Here is a 24,161-nt window from a genome sequence, read left to right on the forward strand (position 1 = left end):
ACTTTTGGGCATTTACTCAAATGATCACAAATAAGACCGTAGTAAAGCTACCAGCACAATTATGTTCATTGCAGCATAATTTGCCATAGCTAAGACATGGAACCAACCAGATGCCTCTCAGTAGATGAATGGATCAAGAAAATGTGGTATATATACACAGTGGAATTCTATGCCTCCATCAGAAAGAATGACATTGTCCCATTTGTTAGGAAATGGAAAGACTTGGAAAAATTATATTAAGTGAAGTAAGCCAGGCCCAAAGAAACATAGATACCATGGTTTTTCTTATTTGCAATTACTGGTATTATGTCTGAGACAATCAGAAAAGGTCAGATAAGTTGATGTTAGGTGAAATGAACCCCAAAATAACGATTCAAATGTCTTTTTTCTTTCTTGAGATTGTTTCTAACATATTTATAAGATGATTTCTTTGTTGCTTTGTATGTCTTTCCCCCATAACCCCTGTTTTCACTATATTTGATGTTGGTATAATTTGTGGAGGGGAAGAGAAAAAAACAAATTGTTTAAATAGGGATACAGGTGGACCCATTGCAACAATGAGATGTACAAGACATTATGTCTAAAAATGAACTTTACAACTTTGGTGGGGAGGGTGTGTGGGAGAGGGGAGGGAGGGATAAAAGTGGGGAGGGAGATGGGAAGGGTTGGGAAGGGGAAACAAAGGAGGAGGCAACAATGGTTGATAAGAAATGTACTCATTACCTTGCTCGTGTAACTGTAACCCCTCTGTACAGTATTTTCACAATAAAAAAACATTTTGTTATATATCTTCCCCTCCCCAAATCATAAAAATGTATATACAAGATGCAGGACACCGGAATCAGATACAGTGAAAACAGAGGTTATAGAATGAGGGAAGAACATACAAAAGAAACAAAAGAATCACATAGTACATTATAAGTACATTAAAAACAATAGCAAGTAAGAAAGAAAAATCCACTTGTGTTCCTATTTTGGGGTTCATTTCACTTAACATCATCTTATATGGTTATATGTACAAAGCTTTTGACCTCTTCTGCTTGAACTAGACATTTACTAGTTATTGCAAATAAAGGACACCATGGGACATATGTTTCTTTGGGGCTGGCTTACTTCACTTAGTATAATTTTTTCCAAGTCTTTCCATTTCCTAACAAATGGGGCGATGCCATTCTTGCTGATGTAGGCATAGAATTCCATGACATATACATATATATAATATTATATAAATATATATATATATATATATATATATCACATTTTCTTGATCCATTCATCTACTGAGAGGCATCTGGGTTGGTTCCATATCTTAGCTATGGTAAATACATATATATAATATTATATATATATATATATATACATATATATATATATATATATATCACATTTTCTTGATCCATTCATCTACTGAGAGGCATCTGGGTTGGTTCCATATCTTAGCTATGGTAAATAATGCTGTGATAAACATGGTTGTGCTGGTAGCTTTGGTATGACCTTCTTTGTGATCATTTGGGTATATTCCCAAAAGAGGGATTGCTGGGTCATAGGGGAGCTCTATGTGGAGTCTTTTGTGGAACCTCCAAACTGTTTCCAAAGTGGTTGAACAAGATCCTTCTACTTGTTTTCTAGAACATTCTTATACTTATTTTCTCAACTATCCAGTGAAAAAATAATGTTAAATACACCACTGTATTATAACACCTGTATTAAAGGCTAGCCAGTTGAATAATCTGTTGCTTAATAGTACATGTAAAATAATTGGATTAGTAAATGATATGAAGTACACTTCATGATGTGGATCTTTAAAATATATGAAGATCCAGGATATTAAAGTCTTCGATAGGACTCTAGGGAAACAAATGTAAGAATAATACTAACCAAGTGCATTTCAGCTCAGGTACAGCTGTCCTTCTCAGGCATCTTAACTGAGATGTGACTGTTCTCTTTTAAGTCTCCTACAGAGATCATTGAGCAGGTAGACACTTAAATGTATTCTGTTCACATTTAAATAATTTCATTTGCGTTTAGGCTGCAGAAATTGATCTGAAGTTTGTCCAGCATATTGTTTCATTTAAGCTTTTGATGCATTTCTAAAATGATTATGTCAAGAATATCTGCAATTTAAATCGTGACCTTCTGTGGTTTGAATTCTTATTTTAAGATTTCTGACCTGAACACTAAAAGGATTATCACAAGAATTTTAATGGTCACACTGCTGTTCTTAGTTTTATCAGTGAAAGACAAATGCTGCCCAGATAATGGAGGCTTGTCTCTGTTCACTACCCTCTGTTTATGATCATGCTGCAATACCATTCTGAAACTTATTGCAGATATGCAGTCTGGGCTCAGGGGAAATTGAGTCATTATAATCCAAAGTATGTGCAAGACTTTGCTAATAGTTGCTGCTAATTCACAACCATTCACTGTATGTCTACGTTTGCCTTAGTGCATGTTATAAAATACATTGCTGAACTTATAATGGTATCTCTATTTATTTCCTCACATATATTTATGGGGAATTGTACATTCTGCCCATCCTTTCTTTGCTGTGCAGATGTAGTCATTTTCTAGGGTCAGGTTTTGGAACTGGTGCTCTTATAGCTTTCCCATGGATATGATAGCGTGGTAGTTACTCACAGTGTACAAGAAGACCCATGTTTTAAGCCTTGAGTTTCACAAATGACAGAGCTTGGTTCCATACTAGTGAAATAATATTTCTGTTCCCTAGAGATAATGTTGTTCTTTAAGATTTGCTTCTAGTCTTTGTGATTAAACATTTTATTGCATATTGCTTTCTGAATCAGAATTCAATAGCAGCATTCTGTCCTATTTGCAAAAGAAATGTGTATGATTTTTCTACAGAAGGCTTACAGATATCCAGAATGTTAGATGTGATTCAATGTTCATAGCTAGATACTGGAACCGCAGAAAGTGTTAAAATTATTGGTATATTTTGGGGCAGCTATAACTGTGACTTATAACATTTATAACCTGTCTGATTGAAAAGCTTTCAAAGTCCTCATATCACTTTTAAGGCTTTTCTTTTTCTCTCCTCTAGTATGAGTTCCCATGTGATTAAACTAAACCCAGTTGAAATTTGAACACTCAAAATAATTTTAAAAGCTTTGATGCAATAAATTAGACCTACCTAGAGAATGTTGAAATCCAACTTTCATCAGTATTGCTTGCATTCAAGGTCCTTTTCTCTCCCCTGGCATCTTTCACAGTTGATACTCGATTTCTTAAGCCATGCCTCAAGTTGGATATTTTGCTAGTTAACTAGAAATGAAATCCTGAGGACTTTTCAGCCTGGGCTGGCTTCAAACCATAATTTTCCAGGTCTCAGCTTCCTAAGGTAGAGGATTGTGGGTATGAATCAGCAGTATCCAACTCATAAATCACTTTTAATTTGACATTACTAAAGTGATATGATTTGCAGGGGTTTCTATTTTTACTCAAAAAGAACCAGGGGAAACCTAGACAGAATGGAGAGTAAGGATTTCCAGAGGGATTACATTTTAATATACCCCCGTAATGTGGTAATATGGAAGATTTCAAAAATCTTATTTAATATTTTTTTAATTATTAGAAATTGGACATTTTCTAAATGGACAAGAATTAGAGGTGTTGGCATATGTCTGTAATCCCAGCACCTTATATTGCTGAGGTAAGAGTTTTATAGTTCAGGACTAGACTGGCCTAGGGGGAGAAGGGAAAAAAGGAAGAAATGAATCAAAAAAGGGATTTTCTATATATTCTGTGGAGACCTACAAGTATTATCTCAGGCAGCTATTCAGTTTTTCATTCCATCTTTGCATCTTCAGCTTTTTCATTTTATCTACACTTATCACACTTCACTGGTCAGTGAGATCAATTCTTTAAGGTTGGAAAAGGTCAACTAGAAAACCATGTTAGAATGCGTTTTTGTTGTTGGTACTGCTTCTGCAAATTCACTTTCTTGACTCGTAGACTATAGGGTGCTCACTATTTTGTGGCTTGTATCCCCATCCTTCCTTCAGCTTCAAAGCCAGGAACAAATTGAATCTTCCACGTTGCCTCGCCATTATTGTTTTTTTTTTTTTTTTGTCTCTTTTTCATGGATCTTGTATACACTGAGCTCACTTAGATAATACAAGATTATCTTCCCATCTCAAGGTTTGTAACCAAACTATCTCCATAGAGTTCCTTTGTCGTAAAAGGTAACATTTTCATATATTCCAAGAGGTAAGATATGGACAAGTTGGAGGGGCCATTATTCTGTTTACCCATACAAGCTTCATTTTACTTGACTTACCAGCAACTTCTTCCTGACCCACCGAGTTCTTGTTGCTATAAACAAAATTCTCTATGATGAAAGTCTAGCTCAAAGGGTGCATTCAATTATCTTAAGGGAAAGATTAGAAAATAGCATATTAGGATACATTTTTGCATAGAAAACGTAGACTGAGTAGAACCACTAGAGAAGTGCCTATCCATGGCTTATAGAAATATTCAGGTAAGTACTGAAAACTCCTAACTTTGTTCTCTCTTCCTTGTCTATGTTCCATTTTAAGTGAAGCTATATTAGAAAAACATATTTTTTACTTTTTAAATCTCTAGATTTGAAATAAATATCACTTTCATAAGCCAAAAGGGAGTTTCCAAAAGGAAGAGAATATATTAACCAAAGCTATAGATACTTCAGAGAAGATGATAATAGCCAAAAAGCAGAAAACATTTCAAATAGGTCACTGGTAACTCTCTGATAGTTACAATAGGGCGGCAGGTGACCAATGAGCTGCAAAAATTTAATTCAGTAAGCGTGGTGAATTAATAAACAAAGAGTACAGATTATCCTCAAGACATTTCTAAGGGAAAGACAAGAAAGTGGAGCAATGTATAAGCATGAAAACAGCTGCTGTGATCTCAATTGTAATAGCTAAAATTGGACGAGTGTTAAGTGACTGTGATCTGCTGCAAGCATTCATGAACCAAGATCAGAAAGTTTCGTGCTGTCTTTGATTTGTCATTCTACACCGTTAACATTACACTTCTAACTCTTCTCATCACTACAAATCTTTGCTATTATTCCCCAATTCCTTTGAACTAGAATGATTCATTCATGTCTGTAATGTCATAAATTGAAGAATGAGTAAGTTCTCCCTACTCTGGCAACTATAGAAGCACAAAAACAAAGGCAATGCCAGGTATTTCTCCAGGGAGAATAATTTTTAGCAGGCAAGCTTTAAACTGTCACATTTTTTGATCATCTGTGATTCACACCAACATTGTTCTCTGTGATGGTTTCATTGAAAGGACTGCCATGTTCTGTGGGGGACTCAGTTCACCTGCTCTTGTAGTAGTAGCTAGAGTGAAAGCCAGGCGGAGCCAATGACTTATTTGCAGAAGGCAGGTCATTCTTTTGAAGCTGTAGATTGTTTCAAATGAGGGAGAAACATGGGAGGGGAGAACAGAAGTCAAGGGCAGTGCTAAAAACAAGCAAAGTGCTTGCCTGGATGTTTCCTGCAGCTAACATTGTTAAAAATGGCAACAACTTAGCCGGGCGCTGGTGGCTCACGCCTGTAATCCTAGCTTCTCAGGAGGCTGAGATCTGAGGATCACGGTTCAAAGCCAGCCCGGGCAGGAAAGACTGTGAGACTCCTATCTCTAATAAACCACCAGAAAACCGGAAGTGGCGCTGTAGCTCAAGTGGTAGAGCACTCGCCTTGAGCTGAAGAGCTGAAGGACAGCGCCCAGGCCTAGAGTTCAAGCCCCACGACCGACAAAAAAAAAAAAAAAAAAAAAAAAATGGCAACAACTTAATGAAGAATAGAGTCATAAATGCATTAATAACCCAAGGGAGGACCTTCTTTATTCAGATTTGGATTCCATTCACTTGGGTTGCTAGAGTTTTTTTTTAAGACTGGACTAAAAGTTTGAGACCTTTTGGGCTAATAATAATACCCTTTAAAGTTGATAATTAATTATTAAAACACATTTTTTTATCTCAGAATATGGTAGAATCAGTAAGACATGGAATTAACCATTTATTAAGAAAATGCATTAAGTGTTTGCACTTTAAGAACAAAAACTAAATTACTGCTAGTGGTAATACTGTTATGTGGAAGAGAACTATTTCTTTATTAAAGTGAAACATAGCCCACTGTTGGTGGCTTATGCCTATATTCCTAGCTGCTCAGAATGCTACCTCTTGAGGATTATGGTTCACAGCTATCCTGGAGAAGACAGATATGAGAGACTTTTATTTCCAACTAATCAAGAAAAGCCAGAATGGAAGGTGTAACTCAACTGTTAAAGCTCCAGCCTTGAGAAAAAAAAAAAAAAGCTAAGCAAGAACACAAAGTTGTGAGCTCAAGTTCTAGTATTGTCACGTGTATGCATGCACATACACAAACACACACACATGCACATACAGACACAGTAATGTGTATTATATTTTTATTTTGGTTGTGAAAAATTTTAAACACATATAAACATACAGAGAACACCAGGGTCCCAGATGTGTCCAATACCTGTCCATATGTCAGAATCAACACATGGCTCATAGGTCATTTAGAAGCAAATTTAATATGTATCATTTTCTCTCTGGATAGAACATTATGTATCTCTGAAGGACAAGACTCTGATAAATAAAATAATGTCACACCTAAAAATGAGTACCATTACTTCATTACTATTAATAATTATGCATAAAGTATTCCAGTATCTCACATTTACTGCTAATTTCCTTTTATTTTTAGTTTAGTTTTTTTGGTGGTCATGGGGCTTGAACTCTAGGCCTGGGCAATGTTCCTGAGCTTTGTTTTGCTCAAGGCAAGCACTCTACCATTTGATCCACAGCACTACTTCTGGCTTTTTTTCTTTTTTTGAGTACTTTGTTGGAGATGTGTTGTATAGATTTTCCTGCCTTGGCTGGCTTTGAACCCAGATCCTCAGATCTCATCCTCCTGAGTACAGGGTGTGAGCCACTGGTGTCTGGCTTGCTAATTTCCCTTAGAAAGGCTTGATGATCAAATCAGGATACACAGGAAGACAAAAACAGACATATTTGTTGAGGGACATGGAATTGTCTCTACTAATCAATAGACTTCATCATTTTTTACTTCTTTACTATTTATTTAAACAAGTAAACCTTGTTGTTCATTCAAAGGAGGTTCTTACATTCTGCATGTACTAACTGTACTCCTAGTTTATTATTTTCATGTTGCTTTCCTGCTTCATTGTCTAATAAATGTTTCAATTTAGACTTGCTTTGGTTTAGTTTTGTTTTGGGGATGATCATTTTTCTAGGTCATGCCATGTGCTTGTAATACACTACAAAAATGTGTGGATGTCTCTTTTTTTTTGTGGGTGTTTGTGGCCACCGATGAGCATTAGTAGCCATTAATTCATTAATTCAGTGCACACTGCCTTCCGGTAGAGAGAAGCATGCTGGGAACTGTAACATGTACTCTATGACTTTATCACTTAACTATGTGTCTCTATTGCAGTTCAAACTGAGGATTCTCTTGATCACTTTTGCTTATTAATTCTTCCAAATTATATTTACAATCAACGAGTCCAGGTCTTAGGAAACAAACCCAATATTTTTCATGAAAAAGTGGACTTGCATTCTGTTTATATATTATTGCAGAGAGAGGTGAACAGAAACTTTTTTTTTTCAGAGCTATAAGTTGAAATTTGCTTTCTTGAAGAGTTGAAGTGCAAAGGTCCTTCGTTATACTCCCTTGAAGAATCAGGCATTGATTTAAAGCCTTTAAAGAGTTCAACAAGTAATCGCAAGTTTTTCAAGGATTACCATTAATTATTATTACCTGAATTAAATTCACATGAGTTTCATAGAGTATAAAAACTCTATTTTAATTGGGAGCAGAGTGCTTCATTCTCTTTTGCAGCCTGGGAGCCACTTACCCTCAGGTAAAGTAGCACAGTTGCTTCTCTGCAGCTTCACTGAGCTTGTTCTCAGCAATTGTAAAACATACTTGGTGGTGAAGAGTTGGACAAGTGGACTGCACATTGTAATTGAGTGACAATTACAGCTCATTTTAGTATATGAAACGACTTTAAATGATGTTGTCTAACCATGAAAGTTATGGTGGGAAAACTCCATATTTCCAGCCATACTATTCTAGGTTTACCAAAATAACTTAATGTATTAAAAAAAAACACAAAATGAACCTAGAAAATCAGGATTGCTTATATTTTCAGGTTAATTTTCTTTTTAAACTCATCGCTTACATATTTACACATTTAGAAGTAGAGTAAACTCAAATCCAGTAAAATGATCATTAGAATTTATGTAATAATCTCTTCAGAGAGCTTTCTTTTTTCCTGCTGGCAGTAGGGTCTTAAAACTCTGGTCCTGAAAGCTAACCCTGAGCTTTTTTGCTTAAGGCTACCACTCTACCACTTGAAATATAGCTCCAATTCTGGCTTTTGTGCTAGTTAATTGGAGAAAAGAGTCTTACTGGCTTTCCTGCCTGAGCTGACTTAGAACCCTGATCCTCAGATCTCAGCCCCTCCTGAGTAGCTAGGATTTGATTACAGATATGAGTCACCAGCACCCAGCTCTTCAGAGACTTTTTAAGGTCATGGTGAGCCACTAATATTTTGAGATTGCTTGAAAATTTAGCTGGAGAAAAAGAGCCTGGGAAGGTTGGCTTAAATGCAGTAAAGCTGTTGTACAAGGGGTCAATGAACTTTTATCTTCAGCTAGGCCTCAGTCAGGCTTACCTCTATAAAGCTGGGGATTTTCACCAAAACAATAGCCACTCTGAATTCTTAGGGCTTTGGTCTCTGTTCTCCATCATAGGAGCTTGGATGAACCTTCAAGAAACATGCCAAATTCTTCTCATCTTTTTCTCTTTATTGTTTTTGATTTTTATTTTACTTCTTCATTTTCTTTTTAGCAAGCTTGGGTGGAAGAGGTGATAATCACATCAACTGTATCCATCAACTCAGACACCATACACACACTGAAAGCCTCACAGAATTGCCAGTGGGTACTACACTTGAAAATTCATGCTATCTATTGTCCCTTCCTAATTATGATATTTGTACTGATAAATGAGATAATTTGCCTGATAGACCATTAGAGTGCAGAATAAAGTTGAGCTTTCAAGATAGTTTGAGATAAGTATTTTGGAGACATATCACTGCAGATAGAAATATTAATACCCATAACAGAATACAGTATAAAAAACACAATTAAATGATTTAATCTGTGAACAATCTTTTATTTTTTTTGCTATCAGAAGTTCACAGATAAAAACATGTGGAGGAAGGAGGAAGACCTCTACACTGGATATCACCTTGATGATCATGATCTGTTCTTTTGAGAGATTAGGAAAGAAGATTTGGAAGAGAACAAATCAGATCAGGTCCTAACTCCTTTAGACAGCAGCCTTAAAGTTTTCTTTATGATTTTTATGAGAAGAAGCCTGAAAGAAAGAGTTTATATTTATCCAATTTCTTTAACTGAGCATCAGTGATACTCTAAAGTCTCTGAAATATCTAAAACGCCAGACTTTTGTAGTATTTTTCCATCTGTGTGATGCTTTAAAAAACAAAGGGACTAAGATCAAGGATTTATTGATGGTCTTAGTAGAGGATTAAAAAAATCCACACCTAGCAACTTATGTGCTAAAAATTGGTTTGAATATCAGACTTAATCAAATGGATTATAAGAGAGTTAGGTTGTTCAGGAGCAGAAAAGAATCAAGACTGTTCACAACTCTTACATCATCACGTTAGGCAATGAAGACTCCTTGTGAACCATTGCTAGACAATTACCACTTTATCTTACTTACCCATAAACTAAAAGGATCACAAAGCATCTTTTTAATATGATGGTCATTGTATGTTGTGAGATTGAGATGGGAAGGGTTCTTCAGTCCCCAATTCCTTTCCATCTCTCCACCTGAAAGCCAGTTCTTAATAATCTACCTTTTTATTGAAGTAATACTTAATGCCACATCCAATGGTGTAATTATATGATAACTTTTAGGTAACGTTCAAATGAGTAACAAATATAAGAGAACATAAAGTTCCCAGAGTTACAGTAAAGTTTCAGATGTTTGGTAAGATATTTAAGAGTTTAAATTGCTTTCTTAGTCTCCCTGTTTGTAAAAACGGCCCACCAACAGGAAAACATTTGCATCTCACATTGAGCCTAGCAGTCTTAGTACTTCATATAATGAAATGTTTACTTTTCTTGTTCTTACCACAATAGACTGAAAGTTTATTCATCAGGAAATGAGGTATTAACACCACTGATTTTGAGGAGTCTTTATACAGAAAACACAAGAGACAGTTAATAAAAGTGGCATCGATAACATTAAATAGCCCTATTCTATTAGGGGCATTGAAAATTTGGAGCACTTAAAAAATGATGGTTAAGATTTTTACAATCATTTTCTGAAGTCTTCAAAGAATACATCTATTCATTGTATTTTTCAATCATGCTATTTACAGCACTTTAAAAAGTTTATTCATAATCCTACATGCCAACAAATTTAATTAATTTTGCATGGGATGTGAAAGAATCCACATAAAAGAAATGAAAAAGACTCCTTTAGTCTTTTAAATGAAATAGGATTCCTTTAATACTTTTGAAGACAGCAACCGCATTTCTGTGTTATTTAGTGCTAGTTGTTACATTGATTTATAGATGGACTTTGTAGAGTTTCTTGTTGAAGATTGTTTTTCACAGATTACTTTTCACCTGTTATTCTAGAGCCTACTCAGAGGCTCCTGAATCATAAATCCATATTGTAGCTCCAAGTGATATTTGGCCTCTTCCTGTTTTAGCTTGCTGAGATGCTTTCTAAACAAAGTTCTTTATCCATAACCTCAATGTAGCCTTGTTTTTCTTACTGAGTACCAGTGATCTCTAATAGACTTCCTTATCTTTTTGATTTTTTATCATTAATAAAACTTCATATTTTGGAAGGAAAACATTGCTAACACAAAATATTTGTATGATTCCCTCTTGCAAAGTATGTCCACCGTTGTGTATCCTTTATTGTTTTTCAGAGATTTTATTTCGTATTTTTTAATCTTTGAATAGTTTACAAAGGAGCTTCAATTCAACTTGTCATTATTGGGAGTACAATGCATCTTGATCAGTCACCTCCTTCATCATTATCCCCTGTGTCTCCCATCCCCTCAATCAGTATCTTTTCTGGAAACTTCCATCGGAAAAGGAATGTTTGGAAATAGAAGATTAGAGATAATCTCAGCTTTTAAGGACATAATAAGATGGATAGTAAAGAAATATGCAACTTCTTTTATACAGTCACCAACTGTGCTAGTGATGACTGCGATTTACTGCAACTGAACTGAGTGGTGCTAAAACTTATAGCAATAATACAGAAAGGTGTTACAGTGATTCTGATTATTCAAGTAAATTGAATAAATAGCATACATATAATGTTATAAAAGAATTATAGTATCACACCTTTGAAGATGGGCTCTGCTCTCGAGGTATTCACAATTTAATTATTCACCTTTTCACTGTTTATTTTAAGACACTACCCAGGATACTTTAGGATTACCAACAGGACCATACTATTTTTGTAATTTTACAGTATTTTTATAATTTTACAGTCTGTGTCTTCTATAAGGTTAATTAGTTGGTATAGTCTTCAGTGATTTACCTTTGAAGGAGATATTGTGTATTGTAAGTAGTTGTATACAAATTATCCGGAAGAAATAATTCCTTATGAAGAACATCTAAAAATTTAGAAATAGAAAATACTTTAGATAGAGTTGTCCCTTCCTTCCTTCCTTCCTTTCTTCCTTTTTTCTTCTTCCATCTCTCTCTCCCTTCCTGCCCCATCCATTCCTTCTTTCCAACCTCATTGCTTTATTTCTTCCTTCTCTCCCTTCCTCCCTCCCTCCCTCTCTCCTCCTCCTCCTCCTTCCTTCCTTCCTCCCTTCCTTCTTTTCTATTTTTTTAATTGTAAAGATACTGTATAGAGGGGTTATAGTTACATGAGTAAGGTAATGAGTACATTTCCTATTGAGCATTGTTACCCTCTCCTTTGTTTTTCCCCTACTATCACTTCTCTCCCCAATTCCTCCCCCCACCAATTGTAAAGTTCATATTCAACATAGATTCCACCTCATCCCAGTTAGAATGGCTCTAATCAAGTAATCTAATAATAGATGCTGGAGGGGATGTGCCAGAAGGGAACACTAATGCACTGTTGGTGGGAATGTAAACTTGTTCAACCACTTTGGAAAGTAGTATGGAGGTTCTTTAAAAGACTCAACATAGAGCTTCCCTATGACTCAGCAATCCTACTTTTGGACATTTACACAAACAATCACAAACAAGGCCATACTAAGGCTACTATCACAACTATGTTTATCACAGCATTATTCACCATAGCTAAGATATGGAACCAAATGCCCCTCAGTAGATGAATGGATCAAGAAAATGTGATACATCTACATATATAGATATAGATATAGATAGATAGATATAGATACATATCTTTTTTTCTTATGCTTCCATTTTAACCAGATCCTTATGTTTGATATTCAGGCAATTTACCAATTAAGGCACACCTCAAGCTCTAAATTTTTCTCCATTTTGAAAGTCATCTTATGGATGTGGATTTGGCTCAATGATAGTACATTTGCTTAGCACATTCAAGGTCCTGAGGTCACACCCAGCGTAGAAAAAATTAATTATAATTAAACTCTGTACCATTCATTTAAAACAATCATTTGCAGAAGGATATTGAGATGAAATAAAGCCATCCTCTCCATCTCCTTGATTCTTCTTTCTAAAACGTCAAAGACAACAGCTTTGAAATGTTATGTATATTCTTGCTCCAAATGCCTATGCATTTCCAAGTACTTACATGCAAATAATATGTATGACTATCTTCAATTGTATGTGTATATATCATCGTAAATATGAATTTTTCAATATATTTTCCCTGCAATGATTTTCAGTAAAACAGAATTGTAAAGTTTATACTAAGCAGAATAGACATTTTGGCTGTTGCTTGCTCTGTAGGGATTAATTAGATGATCTCAGGGAAGAGGAGGCATCTGGGAAGCTGAGCAGCAATTTAGCAACAGAAGGATTTCAGTATTTTAGCCATCAGCAGCATTTCTACTATGGTGTCTAGAAAGTATACGCCAGTTCTAATCTCAGTCTCAGGAGAGCTTGTGGTTTTCATTGAGTTGCACAGTGTGCACACAATCCTGGTAAGGATCTCAAAAGAGCCAGCTGTGTGGTGGCACCTTCCATATCAACTTCTAATATTTGCAAATTCAGTCCCTTAGAGTACATAGAAATGAGCATATGTGAATTCAGGAAGATATTTGTGAAAGCCATGAAACATAAAATTCATTTCTAGAACATTCCTTTTATAATTCCTTCTATGGCATAGCCAGTCTTTTCAATTATATGGTATCCAGGTTATCTTTCTAGCTGTGCTCCAACAATGATCCCAGACCCTGTAACTGTGAAGTTCTCCATATCATTGACCAATCTAGAACATGACACATTGCTTTATTACCATTGTACTTTTCATGTCTTATTACCACACGTATATCTTGGCTTTCTCCTTATGTACACACTGTGCACACATCTAGTAATGATCTGGAAAGGCCAGCTTCAGAGCTGTCTGTGTAACTCAGTTTTTCCTAAATTCCCACCCAAGCTATTGTACATAAATGTCACTTGATAATGCTTGTACATTTTTCTTTTGCATCTGTGCACTGCGTTGGTAAATCACACAAATGTGTAATCACGAAACATCCAAAATGTGTTTTTGTTTTTAATTTTCAAATTCTGTAAATATTGAAAAGTACTGGATGCTCTCAAGTATCTCAGTTATAACTGTTGATGTATGGTTCTTTCTTTATTTCCATACTTTTCCCATGCTTATCTCTTTCAAAGAGAAGGTTCAGAAACACTTCCCTTAATGGACTTCTATTTCAGTGAGTTATCTGTGTATCACTGGAATTTCATCTATGCTTTTTTCTGTTTGTGAATGCAGAGAAACTGCCATTTATGTCCTACTGTCAAGTTCTTTCTAGTTGCTATATATACATTATTTCATTCAATGCAAACATTGTATACTTCTTGACCATAAGTCACAATAAAGAAAGCTAAGACTTGGAAAAGTAACCTTGCTAGGTTCCCATAAACACTTGGCCTACAGTATGAATGCATGACTGTGGTGCCAATAACTTATGTTGTTTTAGTTTTATAACACTGGATCCATCTACCTGGTACTTTTTGAGGATCAAATGATATGAGTAATACTACCAAGTATTACAATTTCTAGCACATGGTTTATTGTCTTTAATGATAAGGTGACCAAAATGGTATCTCATGGATGCTTTCAGTGGTAATGGTTGTAATAGAACCTTGAAAATCAGGTGAAATGATGTCAAGGAGTCGTACAAAAACTAAAGTTGGGTCTTTTCAAATCAGGATGGTCAGAATGGAATACCTTGCCTCAGCAAAAAATTATTAACTATGAACATGCAATAGGAAAATCATGTCAGAGAATATAATAGAATAATAGTGTTAAATCTAGAATAGTCTCAGGCAGCAATTAGTCTTATACTTGACCTAGAATGGAAAAGAAAAGAAATAGCACTTTGGAATTTAAACTGTGTTCTTGGTCATCCCCAGGTGTTTCAGATTGCATATGTGATTGTGAAAGCAGCCAACTCCCCTCGGCCTGGAAACTGGATTTTGGAACGCTCACTGGATGATGTGGAATACAAGCCCTGGCAGTATCATGCCGTCACTGACACAGAGTGCCTGACCCTCTACAATATCTATCCCCGCACAGGACCCCCATCCTATGCCCAAGACGATGAGGTCATCTGTACTTCCTTTTATTCCAAGATACATCCTTTAGAGAATGGAGAGGTAAGATGAAAAGCTCACCATTGAATTACACTGAAAACGGCAAATCGCCCTGTCAGAAAGACTTGGATATGTCAGTAATTAATGTCAGAGAGATTTTTTAATGGAATCTAGCAGAAATACATTTCAATGAATTATTAAATAAAAGAAGGGAAAAAACCCAAAGTGGTTAGAATGTTAACTACCTTCGTGTCTCCTATCTCTAGGAAAGATCAGAAAAGAGGAAATGCATTGAAGTTGGAAAGTCAGTGATTGATTTTATAGAGAGAGGACTTTACTGACAATGACAGTTGCTAATGATTAGAAAGGGACTGCAGATCTTAAAGAAAAGCTTGTAACTGTATATACTGAGTCTGAAGATAGAGACAAAAGAGGAGAATTTGTGAGGAAATATAACCCATACTCAAAGCTCTCGTTAAAAAGAACAGAAATGCTGTCATGTCCATGTGTCTTTTCTGTCACCACAGGGGGCTGTTGTGGGGTGTCTTCCCTTTGGTCCCACTATTCTTAATGGAAATATGCAAAGGCTCCTAAGTTCCATGTGCCAGGACTTCTGTACAGACTGGGCTCTGTGTTTTACAGGACTTAGCTATTCTTTAGTGGATTTTAGCCTTTACATTTACATTTAGCCAAACCATGGATTTCTTGTAATTATTTTTGTGCTCTAGATCTAGTTACTTAAGTAAATAATCATTATCCTACACTATAATAAATATGATCAAATGAACCACTAATAATGACACAATAATATTTATTCATCTCCTCTCAAATATCCAAACCTTGACTTTCTGCCTCTTGAACTCCCTAATACCTTTTTATATCTGTTCCTGACCTGTCTCTTTAGTATAGGTGGCTTACCACCTTTCATTCTACTTGCTTAACCAGATTCTCCTTAACTAGCCATACGATTATATCCTGAAAATGCCACCATAAGTTAAAAAGATCATGTTATAAATGACCTTAATACATCCACTCTGCTAACATGGCTCTGCCTAGCCAACTTTACACCTGCTTTGACTACTTACATTAACCTACCACGGACAAAATTGTCTAACAGACAGCCCATTTCTTAATGAAGTGTTGAATAGCTTATGCAATTTATTGAGTCCTATACCAAAAGTGAAAAGCTGAGTTATGTGGTGACAGGAAAACAGATGAATGCTTCGTGAACATGAAAAAACACAAAATTGTCCAAATTAAAGAAAAAATGGACACACAGTCTACTACAGCACATTCCACATTGATTGTTTCTTCTCAAGGTCATGTCTGGTTGTGAGTTCCAGCTCACTGCCACTGCCGAGCATAGTGAGAGGAGACCACACACTCATCACCAACCTGGGGGAAGACCCACTGCCAAAATTCAAAATACAGTTCTACTGAGTGTGTATTACCTGTTCTCATTGCTAAGGTCAAAAAGGTTCCTAGGCCATACCTGTTAGAAGTTGAGGACTGTCTCTATGAATGTTTGATATTCTTTCCGCCTGGCCCTCTATTTGTGCTAGTGCCATCCTTCATATACTTACACTCATATTCTGTCATGCTCTCCCAAGCCGGTCTAGGGATGTCTCTGAGCACATTGGGAGGAAAGTTAGGTTTCTGACATACATCTATCAGACTCCATTTGTCAATGTTATTCCATGAATGTACACTAGTGTCTCACTCAATTTCAAATTCCATGTTCAAAAATACCAGTCTGGGGGAAAAACATTCCAAATGGAGCTCTTGGCAGAGGTCTCAATCTGCAAAAGGACTAGGAGTCAAATGCAGTGAGCCAAACAACTGTTCAACCTGCTTTGTGCCCAGAAGCAGCCAATTCTTGGGCAGTTCAGCCTAAGAATATGGAAGCAGGGAATACAGAAAGAATATCTGTATCTAGTTTTTCTCCTGGATCCAGTGTCTACTCAGGATGAATAATTCTCTAATATTTCGAAGCTATACTTTATCATTTAAAAAGGTCCATTTCAGAAACTGGGTGAGCAATATAAAATATATTTTAATAAACATGTAATTATAAGTTATATACAAGCCCCTTGTCATATCCTTCCTATGTTAATTGTAGGAAGATCTGGTCTTTAGAATACATCTAGATGACAACATGGAATATCCAGACATGTTTACTTACTTGTCTGTGTCTTTAACAGCTAGATTGCTTTTGCTCCAAAATAGCATTCCCAAAAAACCACCCATGGATGGTGACAATTAAACAACTGATTCAGTTTTTCTTGTGATATGTTTTCTTAAGTCAATCTGTCTCTTGCATAAGAATGAAATTAAAGTAAGAAACAGAAAGTAATTCAACATATTAGTAGCAGAGTGATAGGGTATATGAATAACAATTGAACTCGGGGTCTTCCTGGAGTGTCTGCTCTTTTTACAGTTTGTTTTGTGGAATATTTTACATGTTAGAAGGAACAGACTCAGAGTTCTGCCAGCCCAGTTCTGCCTATTCTAGATTATACCATTTTCTTTCTGGATTCAACTTAATCTCATTTGACATATCTGCAGAGTGATATCTTTCATCAGTCAAAGAAAAGTTCAACTAGTTGTTCTCAAGTTATTACTTCCTCTCCATTTACTTTCCTCCATAAGTCCATTATATTCATAAAATGTTTGTTGAATGGCAGATCCTCTGTAGAAAAAATGTTTAAAAATAAAAAAAAATAATTTTTAATAAAAATAAATTAGAGCCATGTGCTGATAGCTCATGCCTATAATCCTAACTACTCAGGAGTCTGAGATCTGAGGATTGTGATTTGAATCCAGCCTATACAGGAAGTCATGAGACTCATATAAGCACTTAACTATCAAAAAGCTGGAAGTAGGAGGTTAAAGTAGTAAAGTGCTAGCTGTTAGCAAAAAGCTCAGAGATAGCACCCAGATTCTGAGTTCAAGCCCCACAACCAGCACCAGAAAATAAATAAATAAATATAGAACCTCTTACTGCACATACAATATATCTTACACTTTGTATCTTATAGACTTTTCTGTGATTGTATACTTTGTTTTTGTATAGAAATATTCTAGATATTTTCTCCTAGTATGGTTCTAATTCTCGTCATCTATGTAAAATGTATTAAGATACTCATATCATTCTAACTGTAGTTCTCATACTTGTTAGTTTCTAGAATTTCTCTGGTTCATTTTCAGACAGAAACATGGAATTTTCATCTTACATTGAAATTTTGTTCATATTAAAATTTTAATTTAGTAATAATATATTTAACAATAATATATTTAATAATATTTATATAATATATATTTAAACTTTCAATAGCCTAGTTTGTTCCCTTGAGCACAAAGTAACAATGATTTAAAGCTCTTTGTTTAAAAGCCAGAGAATTTGTTGCTAGTTTATCTTGTACTGTTTCATTCGTTGATTCTTTTCATACTATTTTATATCCTATCCTCTTGTACCTAATTACTTCATTTAACAGAAGTTGTATTGAAAGATAAATGTAGAAATGATCAAAGGAATGGCATATTATCTTCACCTTGTGAGGAGCTTTTAGAACTGCTACTACCCCATGGCATTTGGGGCCTCTTAAAATAATTTAGCTTTATGGGACACTTAGATGTGAGATGTCTGCTGCTTTGATTCAAGTTATTCTCATTCTGAGACTACTTGCCTTTGGAGATGCAGCCAACATGCACAGATTTAACAAAGTTCAACCTCTGTAGGTTCCTACATCACATCCAACTTTTGTCCTCTTCTCATAGCCTTGCTGTAGAAAGCACTGTCCATTCTCTCCGCCATAACTTTTGGACAGGAAGATGTCCATAGGACCAAAACTGGCACCAATCACCTCTTCACATCATCACCTCCTTCGTTGAGCAGGAGTTCTTCATCTACTTGGTATCACTCAAGTAGCTTGAAAGAAATATTTGTCTATATTTTATCCAGCTTTTCTAGTTGTTGTCACTGAGCATGTTGGCCCTTTTCTGCTCTATCAAAAGAAGTTAAGTCATACAGGCATATTTAAAAATCTTTTGTGTTTGGAACCGTGTTGATTTTACATAAATATCAGAAGAGAAGAGAAAATTCTCCTCTCAGTTCACTCAGCTAGCCCAAAGGATAATATTTTACACAATGCATTTGACAAAATTGAGAGGTTAGCCTTGGTACATTAATATTAAATTATCCTGGAATCAAATTCAGGGTACTACATATTTTCTCAATTACCTCTGATCCATGAATGACTTTAAAAGATGTTTAAGACATGTTAAAGAGATGTTTTATAGCATTTACTCAATTATGTTTTCTTATAATTATGTTGAATGCCTGTACAGTATCTTCACAATAAAAAACTTATTTTAAAAAAAAAAAGAAGGGTTACAGTTGCACGAGTAAGGTAAGGAGTACATTTCTTGTCAAGCATTGTTACCCTGTCATTTGTTTTTCTCCTACTATCCCTTCCCTCCCCACCCCCACTTCTTCCCCCACCAAGTTGTAAAGTTCATGTCCAACAGTGTCTTGTGTCATTGTTGCAATGAATCATCTTGTGTCCTTGTTTCAGCATTTTTTTCCAGCATTTTTACCTTCCCCTCCCCAGATTAGAAAAAGGTATATACAAGACGCAGGGTACTAAAATCAAATGCAGTGACAACAGAGGATATACCCAGGAGGAAGAGCATACAAAAGAAACAACCAAAAAATCACATAGTACATTAAAAGCAACAAAGAAAGACCTCTTGTGTCTATATCTTGGGGTTCATTTCACTTAGTATCATCTTATATGGTCATATGTACATAGCTTTTGACTTTTTCTGCTCATCTGTAAGATTATCCTAGACATATACTAATTATTGTAAATAAGGGAAAGCATGGGACCTATGTTTTTTTGGGTCTGGTTTACTTTACTTAATATGATTTTTTTCAAGTCTTTCCATTTCCTACCAAATGGGGCATTGTCATTCTTTCTGATGGAAGCATAGAATTCCATTTTATATGTATATATACATAAGAAAATGTGATATATATATATATATATATATATCACATTTTCTTGATCCATTCATCTACTGAGGGCATCTGGGTTGGTTCTGTATCTTAGCTATGGTGAATAATGCTGCAATAAACAGAGTTGTGCTGGTAGCATTAGTATGGCCTTGTTTGTGATCACTTGGATAAATGCCCAGAAGTGGGATTGCTAGAACTCAAAATATTAAATCCTCCAAAAACAAATCCTCAAAGAAACAACCACCCCATTAATAAATGGGCTAAAGACTTAAATAGAGACTTTTTCTGAAGAGGAAATAAGAATGGCCAATAGACACATGAAGAAATGTTCAACTTCTCTGTCCATAAAAGAAATGCAAATCAAAACAACATTGAAATTCAACCTAACACCAGTTAGAATGGCTATAATCAAAAAAAAATCTAATAACTAGAGATGCTGGATGGGGATGTGGCCAAAAGGGAACCCTACTGCACTGTTGTTGGGAATGTAAACTTGTTCAACCATTCTGGAAAACAGAATGGGGGTTCTTCAATAGACTACACATAGAGCTCATAACATTTTTAAATATAAGGTTAAAGTCAGAAATAAAAAAATAGAGTAGTTTAAAGTCTATCCATTAAATTAACATGTATTAATCATAACAACTTATTCAACAACAATGTTTATATTTTTAAGGATGCAATTAAACTATCAACTGTCTGGAAATTTCTGGAAATATATGCCTAAACTTTTAGAATGTTCTATAATATTATTTTTCTAGGGAACTGAAACATACTTTAGGTAAAGTCTTCATTGGTTCAATAAGGAATGTTCTAGCTCTTCACTCCATGGGTTTCATGTTCCATATTGTCTCTGTCTATGCCTTCATTTATAGACACGTAATGTCTATAATGTTTCTTATTGTTTCTTTGTCAGTGTGGTTCTAACACTCTCATTACCTTTCCTAGTTTGGATCAGACCATCCTCTGTTCTCTATCTCACATGGCCTTCACAAAATCAATGAGCTTACTTATCATATGGTTTACTCTCAGGATATTTTAGGGTATACAACCAGTTCCCAAGAAAAAAGATATTTAATTACTATTGAGAGACACAGAGGCAGAGACAGACAGAGACACAGAGAGACAAAGAAACAGAGACAGTGAGAGACAGAGAAAGAGAGACTAAAATTCTTTATTCTACTATCTTGGACTTGTCCCTAAAAGGAGAAAAGAAACTCACTTGATCTGGGAAATAATCCTAGGGGTATGGAGTCTCAGAGCCTGGGAAAGGAGGGATAATGGAGGGCCATGGAGAGATTGCCTATGTTATGTTATCCAGGCTGCAAACAAAAGGATGCTTTCAGCAAAAGCCTTAAGAGTTTCATTTAGAAGGGCAATTTTGTATCATCAGTACCAAGAGTGCTCAGCAGGGACCTGCTTTCCTCTGCTTTGAAAGAATGATCTTAAGCTCACTAATAGTTGTTGCAGGATGTGAACAACAGACCAGAGGAGGTCTCCATTATTCTATGAGGCCAGACATACCAAAAAAAAGCCCTCTGGTGGGTCCCAGCTACACAGACTTGCTTTCCAGCAGAGCTACAGGGAGTCAGCGCCATCATCATTTACCATCATCACCCAAATGCTGCCTCTGCCAAAATCATCTGTGCCAGATGTTACTGGGAACTCGTAGCAAGGACATCCTCTCAGAAGTACCACTGAGAAGGAGGCTTTGCTTGAAAATTGCCTAGGAGCATTTGAAAAAGATATTTCTGAGACCAGAGATTTTTGGTAAGGGTTCAGAAAGTCCTGTGCATATGTTAAGCAAGTATTCCTGGTGATTCTGATGTTTTTATTTCTGACTTACTCTTCAGCTATTTCTTTCAAACCCTAGAAAGGAATAGTATACCAGTTATTTAAGGAAATAAATACTGACAATTCTGACTACTTGTAATCTAAGAATGAGAGTACTATTTTTCCTACCTCGGGACACTGCAGAGCTTTGTGAACCAAATTTCTGAGTGAGTTCAAGCTGGGTAAATAACATTTTTTTTTCGGTCATGGTGCTTGAACTCTGGGCCTGGGCACTGTCAACTCTTCAGCTCAAGCATTCTACCACTTGAGCCACTGCACTACTTCCTGTTTTCTGAATGGTTTATTGGAGATAAAAGTCTCACAGACTTTCCTGCCAGGGCTGGCTTTAAACCACGATCCTCAGATCTCAGCCTTCTGAGTAGCTAGGATTACAGGTATGAGCCACCGGCACCTGGCTGGGTATATAATCTTTGAACTATAACTAAGTTATTGGTAGTTGAAGGGGTGATTGGGAGATGAATTGCTTTAATGATGTTAAGGAGGATGGGCTATGTAGATGACAATGTTCAAGGGACTCCAGGATGTAAATTGTAATCCATATTTGTTTATTTGTTTGTTTGTTTTCTATTAGGTGTGATTTTTCTCAGTCTGTGACTAGGATTATTACTTTTAATTTATTTGGATTGCCACTAGAGCAGTAACTAAATATTCATGGTTACCATGGTGATTTTGCCCCAATTTCCTCCTACAGAGACCGTTAAGTTATTTACATGCATTTTCCTTACCATCCCATTCCACTCTCAGGAGGACAACTCAATGGAACTTAGGTTTCTTTTGAGTTTGCTTTTGAAACATGGTACTCTTGCACTAAAATCCCTGGAGAAACCAGTATTAATCCTTGAAGATCCTTTTTTCTTTCTTTTTTTGTAGACTATATGTAGAGCTTTGATATTATTTTGATTTGCTATGTGACAGAATTTTATATAGAGAGAGACACAATATTTTCCTTATTTTTTTCATCATCTGACATTATGGTGATTCTTAGAATTGCAAATTACAGGGGAAAAAAGAAACAAAATCAAACATGTATAAAAATGAATTGGAGACTCTGCTTTGATATATTCATATAAAGGATATGGTATGATTTTCATGTGTGAGTCTGTGTGGAGATGTGGGAATAGAAGGGAGGAATTAGCCTTTCGAAATTACCCTTGGAATTGCTCCTGTAGGAAAAGGTAGAAGGCTAGTACTAATATATCTCTTATGAACAGAGAGATTTACATAGATAAGTATTTGGAGCTTCCGAGTTTGTATCTCTAAGAATAGTTCTTGTCTTGACCATCATTGAGTCAGATAATACGCCATTTGTGGCAATGTAACGTTGCCCTTTGCAAGTGGAATATACAGCAACCTCCAAGAAATGAAATGGTACGCCTCCTGCTGGAAGGCACAGAGCATTTGGATTGGCTTGTTCACACAGTATTGTGCACACGTAAAATCAACAGTGCATTTAAGGATTTTTATTATGATAGTTTGAATATATACTTTTCTAATGAAGATATAGTGAAATTTGTTAGCCCTCCTTTCTTTATGGTGACTACTTTTGGGATGTCCTACTGGACATTCACACACAAAACATCATGTTTAGAAAATTTGAGGAAATCTTTTTTATATTAATATAATATTGATGAAATACTAAGTTTGTCAGAGAAATCTGCAAGCCACATATTCAACAACTCACTTGCCTGAGCAAACCCCATTGTTAATCCTGGGCAAACCTTTCTGAAAGCCTAATCTAGTGAACTCCCACATCCCAAGAACAGCATCATTGCTTTGTGCCTTCTACTTTACCCTTGACAGGAGCTACCCTTCTCCTCTCTCGGAAATGTCAATTCCACCACATTAAGATCACCTAGTCTCTTAATTTGTGTTTTCTCCCTAAGATTCCATTCTTGTTAGTTTCTCTAACATGGAGGAGAAGGGTAGCTCCTGTCAAGGGTAAAGTAGAAGGAACAGAGCAATGATGCTGTTCTTGGGATGTGGGAGTTCACTAGATTAGGCTTTCAGAAAGGTTTGCAGATTTCACATGGCTAGTGATCAAGCAATGCCCCATGCAACCCATAAAATATAATACACAAATTCTCTTAGCTCTCTATCTGATATTGGCTTAAAGACTCCCCTAATTGGGATGTCTGAGCTGCCTCTGGCTGGATAAAGTGCAGAGCCATATAATTGTTGGAATGATTGTCAAGCAGGCAGAGGCAACTAAGTAGACTGAAGGAAGAAATAAACAAAGCAAATTAAAAAAAACACAAAAAACACACAAAAAAAACCATTTTCTGAAGTATAAACATGCAGGAGTAGGATTGCAAATGATGATATAGGGTTAACACAGTGCTAGGAAGCTCATAATGACAGCTAATAATAATTGCACATTAATTTTATGACAAGTGATGTCCTATAAGTTTTATCAGTATTATTTCATGTATAGTAATCCTTCTTCTC

General features: G+C 35.8%; 1 protein-coding gene across 1 annotated transcript in view; it reads left to right on the plus strand.

The window, feature by feature from the left end:
* Lama2 (laminin subunit alpha 2) overlaps positions 1 to 24,161 on the plus strand; it is a 556,565-nt gene that overhangs the window by 158,766 nt on the left and 373,638 nt on the right. Inside the window, exon 5 of the mRNA XM_042696100.1 lies at positions 14,666 to 14,908. Coding sequence (XP_042552034.1) covers positions 14,666 to 14,908 — 243 coding nt within the window. The remainder of the gene's footprint in view (positions 1 to 14,665; positions 14,909 to 24,161) is intronic.

Source organism: Dipodomys spectabilis, unplaced genomic scaffold (genome assembly GCF_019054845.1).
Source record: "Dipodomys spectabilis isolate Male_0828 unplaced genomic scaffold, ASM1905484v1 ptg000001l, whole genome shotgun sequence".
Classification (NCBI taxonomy): domain Eukaryota; kingdom Metazoa; phylum Chordata; class Mammalia; order Rodentia; family Heteromyidae; genus Dipodomys; species Dipodomys spectabilis.